The sequence below is a fragment of the Lithobates pipiens genome, unplaced genomic scaffold (genome assembly GCF_037356315.1).
Source record: "Lithobates pipiens isolate NorthernLeopardFrog02 unplaced genomic scaffold, aLitPip1_a1.2 Scaffold_27, whole genome shotgun sequence".
Classification (NCBI taxonomy): Eukaryota; Metazoa; Chordata; class Amphibia; order Anura; family Ranidae; genus Lithobates; species Lithobates pipiens.
In genome coordinates this window covers 29,593,794-29,616,098 of record NW_027507788.1, presented here as the reverse complement: position 1 = coordinate 29,616,098, position 22,305 = coordinate 29,593,794, and the positions used below count along the sequence as shown (strand labels likewise).

Below are 22,305 nucleotides of genomic sequence, written 5' to 3'. Positions count from 1 at the left end.
GAAATAATCTCTTTGATTGATAAAGAATTTTTCTTTTACTGTATATTTGTTTTCACTCTGACTTTGATGTTCAGAAATTCGTACTTTCATGTTAACAAAAAAGTTAAAATTCCAAAAATTCTCACCTTGATGTTAATCGTTTTTCACTCGTCCCCAGCAGCATATTATTGACTTTACCGTATGGCTCAACATTTATTTCAATTTTAAAAAGTTTACCTTTTTTGTTTTTATTTCAAAGTCTTTGGTGTAACAAATCTTCTTCTATACTTAGCAGGGACACGGCACCCAGCCGGCCTTTTCGCATCATTTGCCTGACAGTGCACTGATTCTTTAACCACTTGCTTACTGGGCACTTAAACCCCCCTCCTGTCCAGACCAATTTTCAGCGCTGATGCACTTTGAATGACAATTGCGCAGTCATACAACACTGTACCCAAATGAAATTTTTATCATTTTTTCCCCACAAATAGAGCTTTATTTTGGTGGTATTTGATCACCTCTGCTGTATTTTTTTTTATTTAAAAAGACCAAATGTTTTTTAAATTTTTTTTTATATTTTGTTATAAAATTTTGCAAACACGTTATTTTTCTCCTTCGTTGATGTACACTGATGAGGCGGCAGTGATGGGCACCGATAGGTGCCAGTGATGGGCACTGATGGGGTCAATAATGGGCACTGATCGGCACTGGTTGGTTACAATAATAGGCAAGCACTGCTAGGTGGCACTGATTGGCACCACTGGTGGGCATTGATAGATGGCACTTGTGGGCATTGATAGGCGGCACTGTCAGGTGGCACTGGCAGGGGGTACGGGTGGCACAGATGAGGCAGAATTGCTTCTTCGTCTTCGGGACCGATGTCCCTTGCAGATAAGACAGTGACCGGCTTTTTTTTCTCCTCACGCTGTCAGCATTAGGAGAAAAAAAGAACGATTATCGAGCTTTTGTTTAGATCATGTGATCAACTCTCATTGGCTGACAGCTCATCACATGGTAAGGGGCCGGGAAAGTAAGATAAAAGAATAAAACTAGTACATATATATATATATATATATATATATAAGTATGTAGTTATATTCTTTTATCTTACCTTTTTTTTTATTTTTTGTAAAGTTAAGATAAAAGGAGAGGGGGACGGCAGCACGGAGGGGAAGAAGAGAGGGGGGCAGATGCACGGAGGGGGACGGAAGCACGGAGGGGGAGAAGAGAGGGGGATGGCAGCACAGAGGGGGAGAAGAGAGGGGGACGACAGCACGGAGGGGGAGAAGAGAGGGGGGCGGCAGCACGGAGGGGGAGAAGAGAGGGGGGCGGCAGCACGGAGGGGGAGAAGAGAGAGGGACGGCAGCACGGAGGAGGAGAAGAGAGGGGGACGGCAGCACGGAGGGGGAGAAGAGAGGGGGACGGCAGCACGGAGAGGGAGAAGAGAGGGGGACGGCAGCACGGAGGGGGACGGCAGCACGGAGGGGGAGAAGAGAGGGGGACGGCAGCACGGAGAGGGAGAAGAGAGGGGGACGGCAGCACGGAGGGGGAGAAGAGAAGGGGACGGCAGCACGGAGGGGGAGAAGAGAGGGGGACGGCAGCACGGAGGGGGAGAAGAGAGGGGGACGGCAGCACGGAGGGGGAGAAGAGAGGGGGACGGCAGCACGGAGGGGGGGAAGAGAGGGGGACGGCAGCACGGAGGGGGAGAAGAGAGGGGGGCGGCAGCACGGAGGGGGGGAAGAGAGGGGGACGGCAGCACGGAGGGGGAGAAGAGAGGGGGACGGCAGCACGGAGGGGGAGAAGAGAGAGGGACGGCAGCACGGAGGAGGAGAAGAGAGGGGGGCGGCAGCACGGAGGAGAGCGGGAGACACGGAGCAGGATGAGAGAAGCACTGTGCTGAAAGCCGTGGTGGGGGTGTGGACCTGCAACTCTCACTGTGTGACGCATCGACGCCATGCACGCACGTCGACGTAATCGATTACGACGACTCGTCGTGGCAGCTCTAATATATATATATATATATATATATATATATATGTGTGTGTGTGTATATATATATATTTTAGCAGAGGCTAAATAAAATGGGTGTTGCAATTTTTTGTATGTCACGCAGTATTTAACACTTTCATGAATTAAAAAAAAAGAAGAAAAAAAACACTAAAGAGAGCGCAGTTTTTTTGTATAATGTGAAACATGATGCTGCGGCAAGTAAATAGATACCTAACATGTCAAACTTTAACCACTTCAGCCCCGGAAGGATTTACCCCCTCTCTGACCAGAGCACTTTTTGCGATACGGCACTGCGTCGCTTTAACTGACAATTGTGCGGTCTCGCGACATGGCACCCAAACAAAATTGACGTCCTTTTTTTTCCCACAAATAGAGCTTTCTTTTGGTGGTATTTGATCCCCTCTGCGATTTTTATTTTTTTGCTCTATAAACAAAAAAGCAGTGACAAGTTTGAAAAAAAAAAAAGCTATATTTTTTACTTTTTGCTATAATAAATATCCCCCCAAAAATATATAAAAAAAACTATTTTTTTTCTCAGTTTAGGCCGATATATATTCTTCCACGTATTTTTGGTAAAATAAAATTGCAATAAGCGTATATTGATTGGTTTGCGCAAAAGTTATAGCGTCTACAAAATAGGGGATAGATGGCATTTTTATTGTTTTATATATATATATATATATATATATATATATATATATATATATATATATATATATATATATATTTTTTTTTTTTAACCACTTCCCGCCCAAGGTACGTCCAGGGACGTCCTTGACTTTCTGGGGGTATATCTGGATGATGCCTGAGGCCACAGACATCATTCAGATATCTGCGTTTTCAGCCGGCGATTCCCTGCACCATAAGAACAATCATAGCAGCTGTTCCACCACTTGATCGTTCTTGCAGGAGGGGACATCCCCCCCCTCCCGCCGCCCTCCGGTGCTTCTACCGACTCACCGCTTCCATCGGTGAGTCGGTCACAGGATCCGCCGGGCCCCGGATAATACCATAGAGCAGGGCTCGACAAACCCCGGGCGCCTGGTCGCATTTGCGCCTAGAATTCGTGTCCTGGCGACTGGGGCAAAGCTGCTGGGGTATCCCGTCTCCATTTGGACCCCGAACTCCGCCGCGCAATTGCATCGGGCCGCGCCGGCCAGTAATTGAGGCCGCGGCTTTGCGGCCTTCTAAAATCTTTCGGTAGTCTGGCGCCATCTTGTGGTGGATGTAGAAATTACACCCTATTCCAATAATGCTAATTCCTAATGGAGTGAAGCTCCCCTGCCCGCCCATTTCCTTCCCAAAGTGAAGAGAAGGAAGTGATTGCGGGCGTCATCTGGCGCCTTTTGCCCAACGGTGAGTGTGGTGGCTGGTAAATGGCTTCTCATTATATTATATATATATTATTAATTTATTTATTTATTAATTTAATTATATATATATATATATATATATATATATATATATATATATATATATATATATATATATATAATTTTTTTTTGTAAAAAGTAAAAAAAAAAAATTATTTTAATTAAGGAAAAAAAAGGGGGGGGGGGGGCTGCGGCGCTATCTTCCCCTCACTCGTCTCCATGTCAGGCCAGGGACAGGTCCGGATCGCCGTTACCGACCTGGCTCCTAACTTTTTAAGCTGGCTCCTAGATTCCAAGCAAATTTGTCAAGCCCTGCCATAGAGATTTCCAGCGGACCAGATCGTCCCCGGAGTCTCTATGATTGTTCGGAGGCCGGGTGTGATGTTATGACGTCACGCCCGGCCTCTGCATTCAAAATAACGGCGCCGATTTGGCTAGGAAGCCAGGATCGTTTTTTTTATTTTTTTTTATTTTAGGCTTCCCAGCCTAGAGGTGAGATCTCACTGTAAATAGGTCTGATCGTGCCATATTTCTATTACAAGGGATGTTTACATTCCTTGTAATAAGAATGAAAGTAATCAATTATTATTATTTTTTTTTAAGTATCAAACAAAAAAAAAAAAAGTAAAATGAACAATAAAAAAATAAAAAAAAATAAAGCGCCCCTGTCCCCGTGAGCTCGTACGCAGAAGCGAATGCATACGCAAGTCCCGCCCACATATGAAAACGGTGTGCAAACCACACGTGAGGTATCGCCGCGAACGTTAGAGTGAGAGCAATAATTCTAGCACTAGACCTCCTCTAACGCAAAACATGTAACCAGTAAAAAAAATTAAAGCGTCGCCTATGGGGATTTTTAAATACCAAAGTTTGGCGCCATTCCACGAGCGCATGCAATTTTGAAGCCGGTTCCACGGGGCATGGTCACGGTCAGTGTGAATTGCCTGTGAGTCAGGTGCGATGCGGGAACTCGCAGTGGATTTGCAGGGTTTCCCACATTGCACCAATGTGAACTGAGCTTTAAAGTGATAAAAAAAGGGAAAGTGTAAAAATAAAAAGTCAAATAAATAAGAAAAAAAAATGTAAAGCGCCCCATCCCTCCGTGCTCGCACATATGCGCACCCATATGTACAAGTCCCGCCCACATATGAAAACGGTGTGCAAACCACACATGTGAGGTATCGCCGCGAACGTTAGAGCGAGAGCAATAATTCTAACACTAGACCTCCTCTGTAACGCAAAACATGTAACCAGTAAAGAAAATTTAAAGCGTCGCCTATGGGGATTTTTACATTTTAAAATAATAAGTGCATGCAATTTTGAAGCGTGACATGTTGGGTATCTATTTACTCGGCGTATCTTCATCTATCACATTATGTAAAAAAATTGGGCTAACTTTACAGTTTTTTTTTTTTTAAGCATGAAACGTTCGAAAAAAAAAGCATTTAAGCGTTCGAAAAATTGCTGCGCAAATACCGTGCGAGATAAAAAGTTGCAACAACCGCCATTGCATTCTCTAGGGTCTTTGCTAAAAAAAACATATATAATGTTTGGGGGTTCTATGTCATTTTCTAGCAAAAAAAAATGATGAATTTTACATGTAGGAGAGAAATGTCAGAATTGGCCTTGATGGGAAGTGGTTAACTAGTGATGGCGGTGATCTGCGATTTTGTATTGGAACTGCGATATTGCTGCGGACAAATTGGACAGTTTGGACACATTTTTGGAACCATTAATAATATATAAGCGAGTTTCGCTCTTTTAGAGGGTGACAGTGGACAACAACACAAGTCCAGATACTGCGGTAATGTTTTTACCTATTCTTTGGTTCTCCTCCATACTTAAGGCCCCGTCTCCCATTAGCCACGCGATAGACTCAAAATGATCATCTGTTCCGGCACAAATGAAAGCGAATCCAAAAATCAAAAGGACGGAAACATGAGAACCCAAATAAAAACCCGTTTCAGATTTTGGCCTCTAGGAATTGGCGAGGCGGAGGGATATTCTACAAAAAGAGACTAATTGCAAGCATATGTTTCAGCGCTTAGATAATATTACATGAGTATGGCTTTAATTCAATATGACGCCTTCTTTGAATATTACAGAAACTGCTTTTTTTTTTTTTGGGTTTGTTTTTCTTTTGAATGAGTTCCGTATTGAAGAGAGGTTAAGACTGCAAATGTAAATGGAATACATGGCTTGGGGGAGGGGCCTCCATTGCTGGTCCATGTTTTGCTGACTGATCAGTTTTTGTGAAACCAAATAATTTATACTTTATCTTTATATATCTCTTAGAAACTGAACTTAAAGTCCCTGAATGACCACGATTAGGATTAGGGCTGCAACTAACGATTATTTTCATAATCGATTAGTTGGCCGATTATTGTTTCGATTAATCGCATAAAATCATAAAAAAACATAATATGCAATTTTTTCGTTTATTTAAAGTAATAATGAAAATGACGGGGCACTATTCCTCCCGGGAACACCAATGACGGGGCACTATTCCTCCCGGGAACACCAATGATGGGGCACTATTCCTCCCGGGAACACCAATGATGGGGCACTATTCCTCCCGGGAACACCAATGATGGGGCACTATTCCTCCCGGGAACACCAATGATGGGGCACTATTCCTCCCGGGAACACCGATGATGGGGCACTATTCCTCCCGGGAACACCAATCATGGGGCACTATTCCTCCCGGGAACACCGATGATGGGGCACTATTCCTCCCGGGAACACCAATCATGGGGCACTATTCCTCCCAGGAACACCGATGATGGGGCACTATTCCTCCCGGGAACACCGATGATGGGGCACTATTCCTCCCGGGAACACCGATGATGGGACACTATTCCTCCCGGGAACACCGATGATGGGGCACTATTCCTCCCGGGAACACCGATGATGGGACGCTATTCCTCCCGGGAACACCGATGATGGGGCACTATTCCTCCCGGGAACACCGATGATGGGACGCTATTCCTCCCGGGAACACCAATGATGGGGCAGCACTATTCCTCCCGGAAACACCAATGATGGGGCACTACTCCTCCCAGGAACGCCAATGATGGGGCAGCACTATTCCTCACGGGAACGCCAATTATGGGGCAATATTCCTCCCGGGAACATCAATGATGGGGCAATATTCCTCCTGTGAAAACCAATAATGGGGCACTATTCCTCACGGGAACACCAATGATGGGGCACTATTCCTCTCGGGGACATCAATGATGGGGCAATATTCCTCCCATGAAAACCAATGATGGGTGCACTATTCCTCCCGGGAATGCCAATGATGAGGCAGCACTATTCCTCCAGTGAAAACCAATGATGGGGCACTATTCCTCCCGGGAATACCAATGATAGGGCAGCACTATTCCTCCTGGGAACATCAATGATGGGGCACTATTCCTCCCAGGAACACCAATGATGGGGCAATATTCCTCCCATGAAAACCAATGATGCGGCACTATTCCTCCCAGGAACACCAATGATGGGGCACTATTCCTTCTGGGAACACCAATGATGGGGCACTATTCCTCCCGGGAACACCAATGATGGGGTAGCACTAGTCCTCCTGGGGACACCAATGATGGGGCAGCACTATTCCTCCAGGGAACACAAACGATGGGGCACTATTCCTCATGGGAACACCAATAATGGGACAGCACTGTTCCTCCCGGGAACACCAATGATGGGGCACTATTCCTCCAGGGAACACAAACGATGGGGCACTATTCCTCGTGGGAACACCAACGATGGGGCAGCACTGTTCCTCCCAGGAACACCAATGATGGGGCGCTATTCCTTCCGGGAACACCAATGATGGGGTAGCACTAGTCCTCCTGGGAACACCAATGATGGGGTAGCACTAATCCTCCTGGGGACACCAATGATGGGGTAGCACTAGTCCTCCTGGGGACACCAATGATGGGGCAGCACTATTCCTCCAGGGAACACCAATGATGGGGGGCTATTCCTCATGGGAACACCAATAATGGGACAGCACTGTTCCTCCCAGGAACACCAATGATGGGGCACTATTCCTTGTGGGAACACCAATGATGGGACACGCCCCCCCTCCCCCCCAGAAATACTTAGGATGATGGGGCACTTGTCATCACAGAAATGAATGTACTGTACTGACTGAGTATTGTATAGCCATTAGCCGCTACCTTATCGTTCACTTATCACTCATTCAGCTCTCATGGCTGCTTCTCGCCTCTCTCTGTCTATTCCCTCGAGGCAACAGCGAGCGGGGCTGAGAATATCAGGGGGGGAGCTGACGTCCGCGAGGAGGAGAGGCGTGGGCGTGCCTGGTCACATGAGCGCCACTGTATTCTCATGAGAATACGCTGGCGCCGCCGCCTTGTACACAGGAGGATTCTAACAGTGGGAGGGAGTGGAGGCGGGACTGATAGGGAGGAAGGTGCGGACCAACTAATCGATAATGAAAAAGATTTTCATTATCGATAATATTGATTAATCGTTTCAGCCCTAATTAGCATTAAGCTTCGGAGCATTTGCCCAATACAAGTACTTAGTTAAATACTTGGTATCGGTGCAACCCCAGTCCCAATGTTACATTGTAGCCATCCTCTCTTGCTCGCTCCTGAGATGGAATATGGATGATGGGATGTGTAGTGCGCACAGGACACGTGACAGAAAATAATGTACACTGCTCCTTCCAAACAAGTGCAGGAGAAAGGGAGAGGTTCATGGTGGACATTACAAGGAGGCAGAGAAACACAGTAATAAACTATTTAAAAATATATATATTACAGGTCATTAAAGTGATTATAAACTCTTACATACAGTGCTCAGCATAAATAAGTACACCTCTTTTGAAAAGTAAGATTTTAACTTCAATACCGGGCCACTTATACACCTTCCTGCCCAGTCCAATTTTCAGCTTTCAGCACCGTCGCACTTTGAATGACAATTGCGCGGTCATGCAACACTTTATCCAAACTACATAATTTTGTTCCCACAAATAGAGCTTTATTTTGGTGGAATTTGATGACCTCTGGGATTTTTATTTTCTGCTAAGCAAATTTAAAAAAAAAAAAAAAATTGGGAAAACATTTTTCTGTTGCTTCTGTTACAAAACGTTGTAATTAAGTATGTTTTCGGCTGCACTGATGGGCACCGATGAGGTGGCACTAAGAGGTGGCACTGATATGCAGCACTGATGGGTACACATAGGTGGCACTGATAGGCGGCACGGATGGGCACTGATAGATGACACGGATGGACATGGATGGGCACTGATAGGTGGCACTGAAGTACACTAATTGATGGTACGGGTGGATGCCAATCAGTGCCAAACAATGTCTGCCAAGCAGTGATGCCCATTGTGGGCACTGATTGCCATCCATTGTGGGCACTGATTGGCATCCCTGGTGGTCTAGGGTGGCATACCTGGCTGTGACTTCCCCAGTGGTCCTAGTGGCATCCCTGGTGGTCCAGTGTGGGCATCTTCTGGAGGGCTGCGCTGATAATCAGCACAGTCCCCCCCCGTCAGGAGAGCAGCCGATCGGCCCTCCTCTAGTGAGGAAAAGCCGATCAATGGCTCTTCTTGTCTACACCATGATTAGCCGTGATTGAACACGGCTGATCACGTGGTAAAGAGTCTCCATCAGAGCATCTTTACCTAGATCAGAGTTGCGGTTTGTCAGACTGACCCCGGGGGCGCGCAGCGGCTTGATATCCTGATGACGTCCAGTCAGGATATTGAAACCACAGATTGGGGTAGGGAGTTCCAAAGGATGGGAGAAGCTCTGCAGAAATCCTGTAGGCGAGCATGGGAGGAGGTGACAAGGGAGCTAGAGAGCAGGAGGTCTTGGGATGACCGAAGAGAGCGGCTTGGTTGGTATTTTGGGACTAGGTTAGTGATGTAGCTGGGGGAAGAGTTATGGATGGCTTTGTAAATTATTGTTAGTACTTTGAATTTTATTCGTTGGTTGAGTGGAAGCCAGTGGAGGGATTGGCAGAGAGGGGTGGAGGACACTGAATGGCTGGTAAGGTGGATGAGTCTGGCAGCGGCATTCATTATGGACTGAAGGAGGGATAGTCTATGTAAAGGTAATCCAACGAGGAGGGAGTTGTAGTAGTTGAGGCGAGAGATGACTCCTCTCAGAGGTGATAACTTCCGTGGACGGCCTGGACGTCTCTGTGAGATGGTTGCAGTTCCATCTTTGTTACATTTTTGTATCACTTTTGCTACAGTATTCTGACTAATAAGTAAAGCCGGATCTGATGCTGATCTTCTTGTAGCCTTCACCTTTCTTGTGTTAAGAATTTTTTTTTTTTTCAGGCCTGGCGACATTTCTCTTCCATGTGGTGCCATTTCTAACAGCATGAAAGCATGAGCTCTGAGTTCTGATTGGATGAAAGTGACCCCCCTCCTTCATACAAGAACAGAGCTAAGGCTGTCAATCAGCTGGAGGTCCCGCCCCCTGTCACCTTTTTATCTCTTGGTGTCAGGAAAACATGTCAGAAATGACTTATGCTGATAGCATTGAGACAACACTATAGAGGGATATGCTTTGTTCATATTTCATGTCTGAGGTTTACTTTAAGTAGTGGATGTGTATGGACTATTTTTGGAGAAGAAGAATATAGTTTATAGTCACTTTAACCAGGCCTAACCTTCTCCCATCCCTAATGCCGTGTACACACACGATCGGACTTTCCGGCAGAAAAGGTCAGACGGAATCATTCCATCGGATAGTTTGATCGTGTGTTGGCTGCATCTGACTTTTTCTTTCGGAAATTCTGACGGACCTAGAAATAGAACATGTTTTTTAACCCGACCTAAACTTCTCCCAAAACATACCTACTAGACCAGTGATGGTGAACCTTGGCACCCCACATGCATTGAAACTCCATTTCCCATGATGCTCAACTACCCTGCAGAGTGCAGGAGCATCATGGGAAATGTAGTTCCAAAACATCTGGGGTGCCAAGGTTCTCCATCACTGTACTAGACCATGGAGTCAAGTGTGGTCTTGCTTGAAGCTTAAGTACTTTCTTCATTACTCTTCTCCACCACCATCTTTAACCAATATCATTTTTGGGTGGACTTTTGCGTTTGAGCTACACAGCTGTTCTCGATCCATACAGATCTAATGTGCTGTTGTCTGTCATCTGTATAGGGCAAAAATAATTTACTACAATGCGCTGCTAACAGACTAAAATAGAAGAAAAAGTCAAAGCCAAATACTCCCTTGAGGAACAGTTCCTAACTTACCCAGCTTGTGTTACTTGTCCCTCAGGTTTCCAGATGTCTAAACCGGATGTTTTATCGATAATGGAAAATGTAGATGAGCCGTTCGGTCAGGAAAACAATCAAGCTAGAGCAAGTCGTGTGGAAAGTAAGGATTTCTCCTAAAAAGTTATAAAAATGTCCTGTGTTTCCTATGTTAATATGTAATGCTGTTTTTAACCACTTGATCTCTGGAAGATTTACCCCCCCCCCACACATACACACACACACACACACACGCGCACGCTTTAATACCAGGCCATTTTTTGTGATACGGCACTGTGTAACTTTAAATTCATAATTGCGTGCTCGTGCGACGCTGTACCCAATTAACATTTATATCCTTTTTTCCCCCATAAATAGAGCTTTTATTTTGGTGGTATTTGACCACCTCTGTGTTTTTTTTATTTTTTGCGCTATAAAGAAAAAAGTCAGAGAATTTTGAAAAAAAAACAAAAAAACAATATCTTTTTTCTTTCTGCTATAAAACATATCCTGATTAGATTGAAAAAAAAAAAATAAGTTTCTTCATACAAGTAGGTCAGTATTTATTTTGCTACATATTTTTGGTAAAAATAAAAAATTTAAAAAAATCCCAAAAAGCGTATATTGATTGGTTTGCGCAAAAGTTATAGCATCTACAAACTGATGGATATTTTTTTTTTTTACTAGTAATGGCAGCAATCAGCGACTTATAGCGGGACTGCGATATTGCGGCGGTCAATCGGACACTAACTGACACCTTTGACACTAATACAGTGATAAGTGTTAAAAATGTGCACAGTCACTGTATGAATGATAATGGCTGGGAAGGAGTTAAACATCTAGGGGGATCAAAGAGTTAAATATGTGCCTAGCCAGTGTTTATGTGTACAGTTCGAGGTGCTTTTACTAGGGGAAGTAAAGGATTTAATTCCCTGCTGTGCAGGGAAAGTAAATCCATTACTTCCCCGCTGACAGGACAGAGTTCTGCCTTGTTTACACAGGCAGAGCTCTGTCCTATACGAGTTCCCGGACGATCGGCGGTAATCTAATATAAAATCACAGCAGAGCCGGGTCGCCAGCGGTGTGTGCGCCCCCCTACCCGGAAGTGCCATATCACATACTAGGTACGTGATCTGGTCAGCAGGGCCACCTTGCCTTCGTATATCTATGTTATACGGTCGGCAAGAGCCTAGCTTGTCATGAAAGTGGGTTTTCTTTTAGAGATCTTTCCATAATAATCTTCCTAAAGTGGACAAAGCCCAATAAATAGAAGTAGTGATTACACATTGAGCACTGCTTGGGATATTAGAGTTGTCCCTGACCTCCATAGAGGGCAAAAATGAGCAACTTGGCTATTGGAAGTTCGAACTTCTCTGTGTTAATGGGGATGTTCCTGGTTCTTTCCAAGAAGAAAAGGACAGGATGAACTGCTTAGAATCTGCACCATTGTAGAGGGTATCCACCATTTCTTCTTGACAGTGCTAAACACTTTTAATTTATTTATTGTATTATCTGCCTGTTGTTAGAAGCAAGCCATTTTCAATTATAGCTAATTATTTGCATTTAGTTTCAGAATGTTGGCCCAGTGGAAGGACAGAAGAACCAAGATCATTTGCTCCCCTTGTTGGAAAGATCCCTGAAGAACAATCCACTTCACAAAACAAGCAAACCACACTTATTGTGAATGAAATAGACAACCAAGACAACCATTGGAGGGAAAAGACAGTCCATCCAATCATTTCCCATGAACCAGTGTGCCAGACAGACAGTGGTCCAGTCGCATATAGTTTCCCGGCTGAACAAAGTACACCGACATCACTGCCTCTAATGGAAAAGGCAGGAAGCAGAGAAGAGGACATTGTGGAGCAAGCAGCACAAGGTGCAAAAATTACTGGAACAGGAGAGGATGCTAGTGCACCAATGGTGCTTCATGGGGTTTCTTCAATGCCAAGCAGTTTTAGTAAACCTGAAAAAGGAGATGCGGTAGCTTCCAGACCTCACGGATGGTCTAACGTTGGCCATCAAAGCAAGACCATGGAGACAGGTAGAAGAAAAGATAATGAACCAGCAGATCAGCCAAACCAGAGATTCTGGGGTCTCTTTCAGTGCTCCTTCTGCAATTTTGTTTTTCAAGATCTTTCTGAACTTCTTCAACATCAAGAAACCCATAATCAGGAGAAGTTCCAAGGCATTGGAAATGAAGTGGCCCGTCCTGATTCTCAACAGCAACAGCCTGTGTTGGAGTGGAGAAGGTACCGCTGCATAGTGTGCGATAAGACTTTCTGCAAACAGTCCTCGCTGGTCACACACTTACGCATACATACTGGCGAGAAACCATTTTCTTGTCACGTATGTAGACGAAAATTTAACCAGCGTACAAGCCTCACTGTCCATTTACGCACCCATACAGGGGAGGCACCATTTCCCTGTAACAGGTGTAACAGAAGTTTTCGACAACAGTCCAATCTCACCCACCACATGAAGAGTCATCAGAGATCTGAAGATGTTGATGGAGCTGAGTGGAGCGAAGAGAACACAGCTCCTGGTATCCCATTCATGTATCTGATATCTGAAGCAGATGACAATAACAGCGAAGTATGGGGCGGCAAGGTTCCCTTTATTAAGAACGATAAGGGAGAAGATCCTGGTTCTTGTAAAAGGCCCTATGTTTGCGGCCATTGTTTCAAACGATTTACGCATCAGTCCAACCTGCTGGTCCACCAACGCATTCACACAGGAGACCGATCTTACCGCTGCCAAGAATGTGGCAAACATTTTACTCGTAGAACCAGCTTGATGGTGCATCTCCGGGGCCATACAGGAGAGATGCCTTATTCCTGTGTACAGTGTGGAAAAAGTTTTCGCCAACAGTCGAATCTCCTCTACCATATGAAAAGTCATGTGATGTCAGTTGAGCCCAAAGTGGACACCTCTGCAGAACATGAACAGCCTGGGAAGCTCTCTGGCCAGCTGATAGGGCCATCTGGACAGTATGTAGATCGAGAGAATCCACAATTAATAAATACTAGTGGGGAGAGAGTTGAAGAAAGCCAACTGAGAGCTTTTCAGTGTACCCACTGTGCTAAATGGTTCCCGAGTTCACACAGCCTTCTGTTGCACCAAAAACTTCATGTGGAACAACCTAGCACTGTCATGCATCGTAGAGAAATACAGGTCCCATGTCCTATTAATAGGAGCCTTCCACATAATTACACTGAAAATTTGCTGTTACCTCCTCGCCAAGAGCATGATAGCTATCCATCACATTTCAAGCTATCTCCCCGAGCAGAAAGCAACTGTGTTGTGGGGACATTGAACAATCTAGAATCCAACCTTATTCCACAAACTGGACATAGCTCTAGTTTTCAGAGAGTCACGAGTCACAGTTCAGAGGGAACATCTGGTAAAGGTCCTTACCATGTTCTAGGAAGGGGAAGACCAAGGAAAATCACATTGCTAGGACAGGGCCATGGCCAGATGGGAGCATTTTTGGGTGGCAAAGCAGTACACAGGTGTTGGAAGTGCCCTCGTTATTTTAACAACAAGTCAAATTTAATTGTTCACTTGCGTATTCATACTGGGGAAAAACCTTTTCAGTGTTGGCTCTGCGAGAAGAGATTTAGACAGCAGTCAAATCTGATTCAGCACCTCAAGAATCACGAAGATGTTCTTGGAGACGATCTTATACCACGTCCAAGGAAAATCTTAAATAAGGAACATCCAAATGGAAAAAATGTTCAGGGTTTAGGCTTGCTTCAGGCCTCGGGCTCTCCTCAGCCTCATTTGGGTTTCCTTCCTTACGATAGAAGCCCCATGCATCACAACGGTCAGCTCTACGAGGCCCCTCAAACCATACACCTAGGTGATATAGCAGCTAGTACAGAGTGTATATCTAACAATTTAGACGGCAGTAACTCCCCAACATCGGCTGACAGGACATACAAATGCAGCAGCTGCTTTAAAACATTTAATCACAAATCCAATCTTTTGGTCCATGAGCGTATCCACTCAGGAGATAAGACTTACCGTTGCCTGGAGTGTGGCAAGCACTTTAGCCAGCGCACCAGCCTGATGGTACATTTAAGAACTCATACAGGTGAGATGCCGTACTCTTGCCTTCAATGCCGGAGACGTTTCCGTCAGCAGTCTAATTTGCTTTATCATATAAAGACAAACACAGTTCAAGGGCAGCTAAATTGCACACCAGAAAATCTGCCAGGTTCCCCGATGATTCCTAGGCTGGAGCCAGTGGTTGAAGCTAGTATGAGTTCCAACATGGAGGCTTCCCCCGGCCCTCCACCTTCCTGGGTGCATTTGGAAGCCAGTCCTAAAAATGATACCACATCATTAGAGGTCGGAAAAGCCGATTACCACTGTCCTGCTTGTGACAAAGTTTTTACTCATCAATCAAACCTCCTAGTTCACCAGAGGATCCATTCCGGAGAGCGTACTTACCACTGCCATGAGTGCAACCGCCAGTTCAGTCAGCGTACCAGCCTAATGATCCACTTGCGTACCCATACTGGGGAAATGCCCTATTCCTGCCAGTGTTGTGGAAAACGGTTTCGCCAGCAGTCAAACCTTTTGTATCATTTGAAAAGCCACGTAGGGCAGGGCATTTCCATTGACGCTGATCAAACTGCAGAGTATGCAGTGCCCAGGGCAAGAGGCCGTCCCCGTAAAACCGACTCGAGTGACACGGCAAGAGAAAAAGGAGTTGCACCCCGTGGCAAGCGTACATACAAGTGCACAGAATGCCCCAGGCGCTATAACCTTATGTCTAATCTGGTTGCTCACCAGAAGTCACATGACCTACAGCCTTTGTACAGCTGCTTGGAATGTGGAGACAGCTTCCTTCATCAGGGTTACCTTTCTGTCCACAAGAAGCAGCACTCCAAGGTTAGCACTCCTCATCATGGAGTGCAGTTCTGCTGGAGACCAAACCATGAGTTGATGGATGCTCGAAGCCCAGGTACAGAGCCCGAGAGAAGTGCTGTATATACACAGCAGGAGAAGTAGTGACAAACAAGATCTGCCACACATATGGTAGGGCCAAACAATGTGGCAAAAGAGCAATACTTGACCAGTAGTAGACCTTCCAAAATTGTGTTTCTGAAGATGCTACCTTAGGAAATGTGCTTTGTGCTTTTCAGGTAGTAACTGAACAATCCAGTTGACGTCACTGGTAGCCAACATGGGCTATATATGTGTTCTGTTACAATGGTGATGGACAATATTACTGTAGAAAGAGTAAGAATTCTCTGAAAAGAGGTGGCCCAATACAAAAAACTGTAAAGGACCACCTGTTCTTCATTTTTTTTTCAAGCTGTTGCCATAAATAGTTTGTGGCCCTAGGTATGCAGATAAGCTGAGCAAGACCTCAACCCAAAACCATTTTTTAGGTTTTGAGCGCACAATACACATAACAGAAAATACATAGAGTGATGCCTCTCCTATCTCGGTTGTAAAGCTTCTCTGATGATCAGCTGGTGCAGGATGCTACATGATTCGGTATCAAGCCCACTGATCTTGAAGGGCTTGACACCAGCTGATCATGGGGCAACTTCAGCACATTGTTGCTGAGAACCTCAGGCAGCAGAGGTTAAGTATCTTAACACTTTCATGGATTCCATGGTGGGTTTGTTTTGGAACATTGGGGGGATGGAGTCCAAAATGGTGTTATAAAATGAGAAGCACTTTGGTGGTTTTTTAGCTCTTGCCTAAAGGCACGCCTGCACAGAATGGAACAGAATGGAAGCATTTGGATGGCCGATGAAAGTAAATGTAGTTTTTGTCCTCGATTTGGCAGTCATTTTGTACGCTGCCCCAGCAGAGAATGCAGCCAGAGAACCAGTCATCAGCAAAATAAAGAAATGAATGACATTAGAATCTAGCAAGGTCGCTAGTTCCTAATCCATTAAACTTCGTGCTGGATGGATGAACAATTGCCTCATGCCACACTATAGCTACTTTGTTGCTACTTAGGTGCCCAACAAAGTTTAAAGGGATTCTCTACTTTAAAAATTAATCTGTACTTTATACTGAAGAGATCCCCATCCTGGCACCACCCTTCGTAAGTAATAACACTGATCCTTCTCTTGTAGTGATCATAGAAGGTCCATGATACCAGTATGGTTTGGCGGTAGTATGGGGCATTGTCAGCAGGTGGTGTTCTAGGCACAATCCAAGAGTGCAGGTTCTAATCCAGGAAAAACCAGGCCTGTGTGAGAAGCAAAAGGCTTCTCTGCATGGCGTGGCCTTCTGCAGGGGTCAAGTTTAGCCAAACTTGGAGGATTTCTTTAATCTTTGGCAACAGTTTCTGTAACTCCTAATGTCAACTGTTGTATTGAGTCTATAGACTGAAAATGACTTCAAAGTGGTATTTATTTTTATAATACTCTGTGTTTGTTTTATGCTAATGACCATATAACTATTTATTCTTTTGTGTGCATTTGTTACATTCTGTTTAGCATTCGTAGGGATGAATCGGCAGCTCTATCTTTTAACCTTTCACGTTGCCTTCACAACTTCTTTTTTTGACCGCTAATGGTAGACCAAGGCCTTCCAATACTATAGATCGACATTTGTAATTGAAAGAGGACTTCCAGGCCATACATAATATTCAGTTGTAAATAAAGTCTCATAGCTTCAAAAAGTTCTGAGCTTGCAGCAGGCAATGAACCCTATCTCAGATAACTTGGTGCTTGTCTGTTACAGACAACAAACTATTTTGCCTTCACTCTTCAACCCAACATTGGCCTCTACCCTCATCCAGAAAATGCTGAATTGTAAAATCACCTTTATTTACTGGAAACTACATTGAAACCTTCAGCAAAGGCACTTTGCTGACAGTTTTTTAGAAAAAAAGCTGATGGTCTTAAAAAGTAACTTAAACAAATACCCCTACACCCAACGATAAGTCAAGTTACTGGCAATTTTTTGTTCTACCTGGAATTCTCCTTTAAATAACTGCTCCTCTGCATGTGTTTGTTCATACACATGTATGCATATATTTTAGTTAATCAGGCTGTTATTGAAGGTGCCTGTAGACATGAGATTATTTTCACCTGGTCTATTATGACCCCATGGTCAGATGATCTCTAAAAGAAGAATCAATCTTCCAAAATGGATTGTCTCTCCTGATTTCTATTCTTCATCGTATATAAGGTGGGGCCAGGGGTGTCTTACCAGTGCCGAAAAGGCTTGGCCAAATGATCCTTCGTATTTCTGTTCCTTACCATAGGTATAAGGTGGGGACCAGGGTTGTCTGCCCAGTCCCCAAAGGCTTGGCCAAAATAATCTCTCTTAACTTCTGTTCTTCATAACACATAAGATTGGGGCCAGGGGTGTCTGCGTCTGCCCAGTGATGAAAGGTTTGGCCAAAATGATCCCTTCTGATTTCTGTTCTTCATCATATATAAGGTGGAGGCCAGGGGGTGTCTGCCTAGTGCTGAAAGATTTGGCCAAAATGGTCCCTTCTGATTTGTGCTCTTCACCATATAGATATATATAAGATAAGCTTTGCGAAAATGGTCATACATTTTGGAAGGATGGTGGTGAGGCAGTTGTTAAGTTCCACCCAGCATCTCACGTCTGTAGGCAGGCCCCAGCCAACGTCTAGCATCTATGGGCGGGCCAAGGTGATAACAAAGAGTTTGAGAGCTTAGACTTATTGGCCTCCTGCTTGTGATCACTTGCAGTTTACAGTAATTACTCGACAAAGTAGCATTACCATAATATCATCTCTCGCTGCCCTGTACCGCCTAAGGACAAGATGAGCGATGCTTCTACATTGCTGCTAAAAAAAAAGTTGAAGGGAACCTATCGGATATAAGGAAGCTGCCATTGCTGATCTGTTTTTTAAGGTGCAGACTCCAGGGCTGTTATACTGACACTTCCCTTTCTACTTCAAAGTCACTGACCCAGGACACACATGCGCTTAGTGTTTTGTTGGAAAACCCTACATGCACATACTTGTTCTGGGTCTGTGGCGCACTATTGACAGTGCCGTGAAACCTGCAACTTCAAAGATAAGCTAGCAACTGCAGCTGCCATTTTGACAAGTTCCTTTTACTGCCCAACTCCAGACTTTTTTTTTTTTAAGTTTTGGATAGAGCAAGAAAGTATTGAAGTTTTTATTGGGCTTTAAAAGCTGAAGTTTAATCTGCTTATATTTTGCCTTCCCTGATTCCTCCTCCCTCCCCTCCCTCCTATCAACCTCCTAATAAAATTATATAACAAAAAAAACTTTCTGTTTTCATTACATTCCTTATTGTAGACCTAGTGAAGTCATTACTGGATCTTTGATCTTCTTTGTGCAATGCAGGCAGATTAGCTTACATAGCTTGCTGAAAACATTACAGCACCCTGTCTCAGTACTCCTCTCAACAAAACTAAGTCCTGATGCAGGCAGTGGGGGGCTCTTGGGAGGAGTTATATGAATATAAAAAAGCCCTGATGGATGGATATCGGTCTGCAGGCATGGACGTTCCTAGGCAGTCCTGATGCAGGCAATGGGGGGGTGGGGGAGGCTCTTGGGAGGTGTTTTATGAATATAAAAATGCCTTGACGAGTGGATATTGGTCTGCAGGCATGGGAGTTCCTAAGCAGGCTGCATTTGTCATGCAGACTGCCCTTAAGTAATGCCCAAATGCAGTGGCGGCCGAGGGTATATATTTTATTGGGGGAGGCAGCAAACAGTGCACTCACAGCCACCCCCCAGTCAGTCAGGTCACCCACATCCACTTACGGGGTGCTTGGCACCCCAAGCCCACCCTTTTTTTAAGCCAACTAGAGCCTCAGGCTCTAAACATGTGCTTCTAAAAAAAAAATCCCCTTGGAATCCCTGCGTCCGGCCCCTGCATGTAGATTAGGGTGAGGCACATGGATTAGGGGGGCGGGCGCCCCATATGGATCGGCTGCCATGGCCCACGTGTGATGCTGAGCCTCTATGATTAAAAAAAATTAAATCCAATGCATGAAGGGCGTGCACCAGGGACATTCTGGATGGGGAGGAAAAAAGCTTGATAATTCTGGGCATCCTTGAGCCAGCAAATCTTACTGGCTTGCAGCTTCTAGTGCACACTGTGAGAGGCTTTAGTAGAGGAGAGGAGCCTGTACAGCTGTGTATGACTGAAGGGGAAGGCTAGAGTTCAGCTTTAATACCTGCTTGGTACCCCATTAGGGAGATTTTCTATTACGTCGTATCCCTATTCTCTGTATATTGCAATAAACATAGAGAGTTGTAGATGAGCCACTAGAGGGAACTCTCATTGATTTCGCTCTGCTTCTTGCTTAGCAACTGCTCTCTATGACCTCCTTAGGAAGATTATCTCTCACTTCATGTCCCCAAGATACCAAGGCCACAAATTGGTGGAGGTGGCGCTTGTCACTGTGACAGGAAGGCTCAGACAGCACTAAAACATCCTTGCAAGGGTCTACATCCCAGAGATTTCTCACCACTTCCTGTCCTGAAGTAATGGGAAGTTTCCCCAAAACCCAGATGACATAAAAAAAAAACGTTTCTGCTCTATCAAAAACCTAAATAAAAAGTTTTGGATGGACCTGGGCTTGTTTAGATCTTTCTTTCCACTATGATGGTGGCCACGGAGGTGCAGAACATCTCTCATTATAAAGAGATTGAGGAAAGTACATCTGTAGTATTGGTACCCTTGTTTAGAAAATGAATATTATAAATACGTGCCTACACTGTGCATAGCGTCCATGCATTTCTCTGTATCTATATCTGAAGTGATAAAAATAAGATAGAGATGATATTTCATGTATTGTGTTTGTTAAAAACTAAGCGTCACTTTTGGTACCCCCTCCCCCCCCCCTTTTTTTTTTTTCATAAATACCTCCTTTTAGTAAATTTCATAATCGTTTTACTGTAAGATTCTGGTTCTTTATAAAATTTAAATTACAAACTCTGTCTTTTTTTGCAAAACTCCTTTCCCCTTTTCGCACAACTTCTGTCTTTGCCGAAATTTTCAAGTCTGGCATTAGCTTACAGAAGGAATTAAAGGGTAAATTCACCTTTTCACGAAAAAAAAGGTGAACTAACTCCAAATATTCTGTCCACCCCTCTGAACCCGTACTGCACGTAGTGGTCATGATACTCTGGTCTGTTCACCTTACAACCTAAAACGCAGCCCCGGAGTTAGTATCTATCATGATGTTCGCAATGGCGAGCACTCATTGGCCAGTGCAGTCATGTGAGAAGTGCATCTTTCTTCTGGGGGCTCCTTACTGGACGAAGTAGCAGCCTCAGATGCCCTACTCTTTGGTCAGCGTGGTCACATTGATGCGCTCATCAATGAACATTTCCCATTATGATGGATACTCTTTCCAGGGCTGTGTATGGACCGTTACACTGGTAACGTGGGGCATCACGGCCGCTATGTATAGAGGGGTGTTGGAGTTAGTTCACCTTTTCATTTTTTAATGAAAAGTTTAACTTATCCTTAAATAGCCATCAGCGGCGTGCTCACAAAGTGCTTAGAAGCCAACTGTCCCCAGATTTGGTAGGACAGTTCGGCATTTAGGTAATATGTCCTGAGGATGCTGTGTCCCGAGTGTAATAACCATGGGGATCATGGCTGCAAGTAAGCTGACCCACATCATTATGGTCAAGACTGCTGGAAAGCTGGCATGATCTGGGAGGACCACCTGGAAAGTGCTTGTCATATGGGCAGGACCACTCTGAAGCATTTTAAGCATGGGCTGTGGGCAGGGAGGAGACAGTGTCCCTGGGAACTGGGATGAATATGTTGGCACGTATGCAAATGGCAGAGAAGCAGTGCAATACTAGAGGAGCAAAGTGTGGTCACATGGTTTGCAGACCACATAAATGTAATGTTAGCATAAAAGCTGAAGTTACATACAAAACAAAGGCAAAATTACATCTGACAGTAAGCATTTTTTTTTACATGTAGACAGAAAAAGGGCAAAAAATATAATGGAGGCTATCAGAGACGGAAGAAATTCAAATATTATAAAAATCGGTATTATAGTATAGGAATCAGTACATGTACACAGCGCGGTTTGCACCTCAAGATTTAAGAAGTATTTTGCCACTTTTAATGTGCGTTAATGCTGGAAATGTTTTCTGAAAAAGAAAGATTTATATATTTATCCCTAATTTTGACAACTAGTTTCTCATAAAAAGTTTTAGAGGGGCTTTTTGTGTGCTTTGGTACACTATGTGGCCAAACGTTGCCATCTCACCTATATGAGCATGTTGGACATCCTATTCCAAAATCATGGGCGTTAATATGGCACCCCCCCCCCCCCCCCCCCCCCGTTGCTTTAAAAGGGACCTTGCAAAGTCCACTTAGCCCTTGTACACATATTAAAAAAAATATTTCCAACAAGTTGGAAAATTGGGTCCGACGGATATTCCGACGGAATCAGTCCGATGCATACCACACACAGTCGGACTATCCGACAACACGGTCCGATAGGACACACTCCGACAGATTCTCTGACCGTGTTGTCGGATAATCCGACTGTGTGTGGTATGCATCGGACTGATTCCGTCGGAATATCCGTCGGACCCAATTTTCCAACTTGTTGGAAATATTTTCCGACCAACTGGTTCGATCGGACATACTCCGATCATGTGTAGAGAATTTTGATCGGACCAAGTGCCACGCATGCTCAGATCAAATTCCTACATCAAAGCTA

General features: G+C 44.5%; 1 protein-coding gene across 1 annotated transcript in view; it reads left to right on the top strand.

The window, feature by feature from the left end:
* Window positions 1–21,914, top strand: part of LOC143933711 (uncharacterized) — a 37,059-nt gene extending 15,145 nt beyond the window's left edge. The window contains exons 2-3 of the mRNA XM_077456702.1: window positions 10,646–10,744; window positions 12,188–21,914. Coding sequence (XP_077312828.1) covers window positions 10,654–10,744; window positions 12,188–15,639 — 3,543 coding nt within the window. The 5' untranslated portion in view covers window positions 10,646–10,653 and the 3' untranslated portion in view covers window positions 15,640–21,914. The remainder of the gene's footprint in view (window positions 1–10,645; window positions 10,745–12,187) is intronic.
* The last annotated feature ends 391 nt before the right edge of the window (window positions 21,915–22,305 follow it).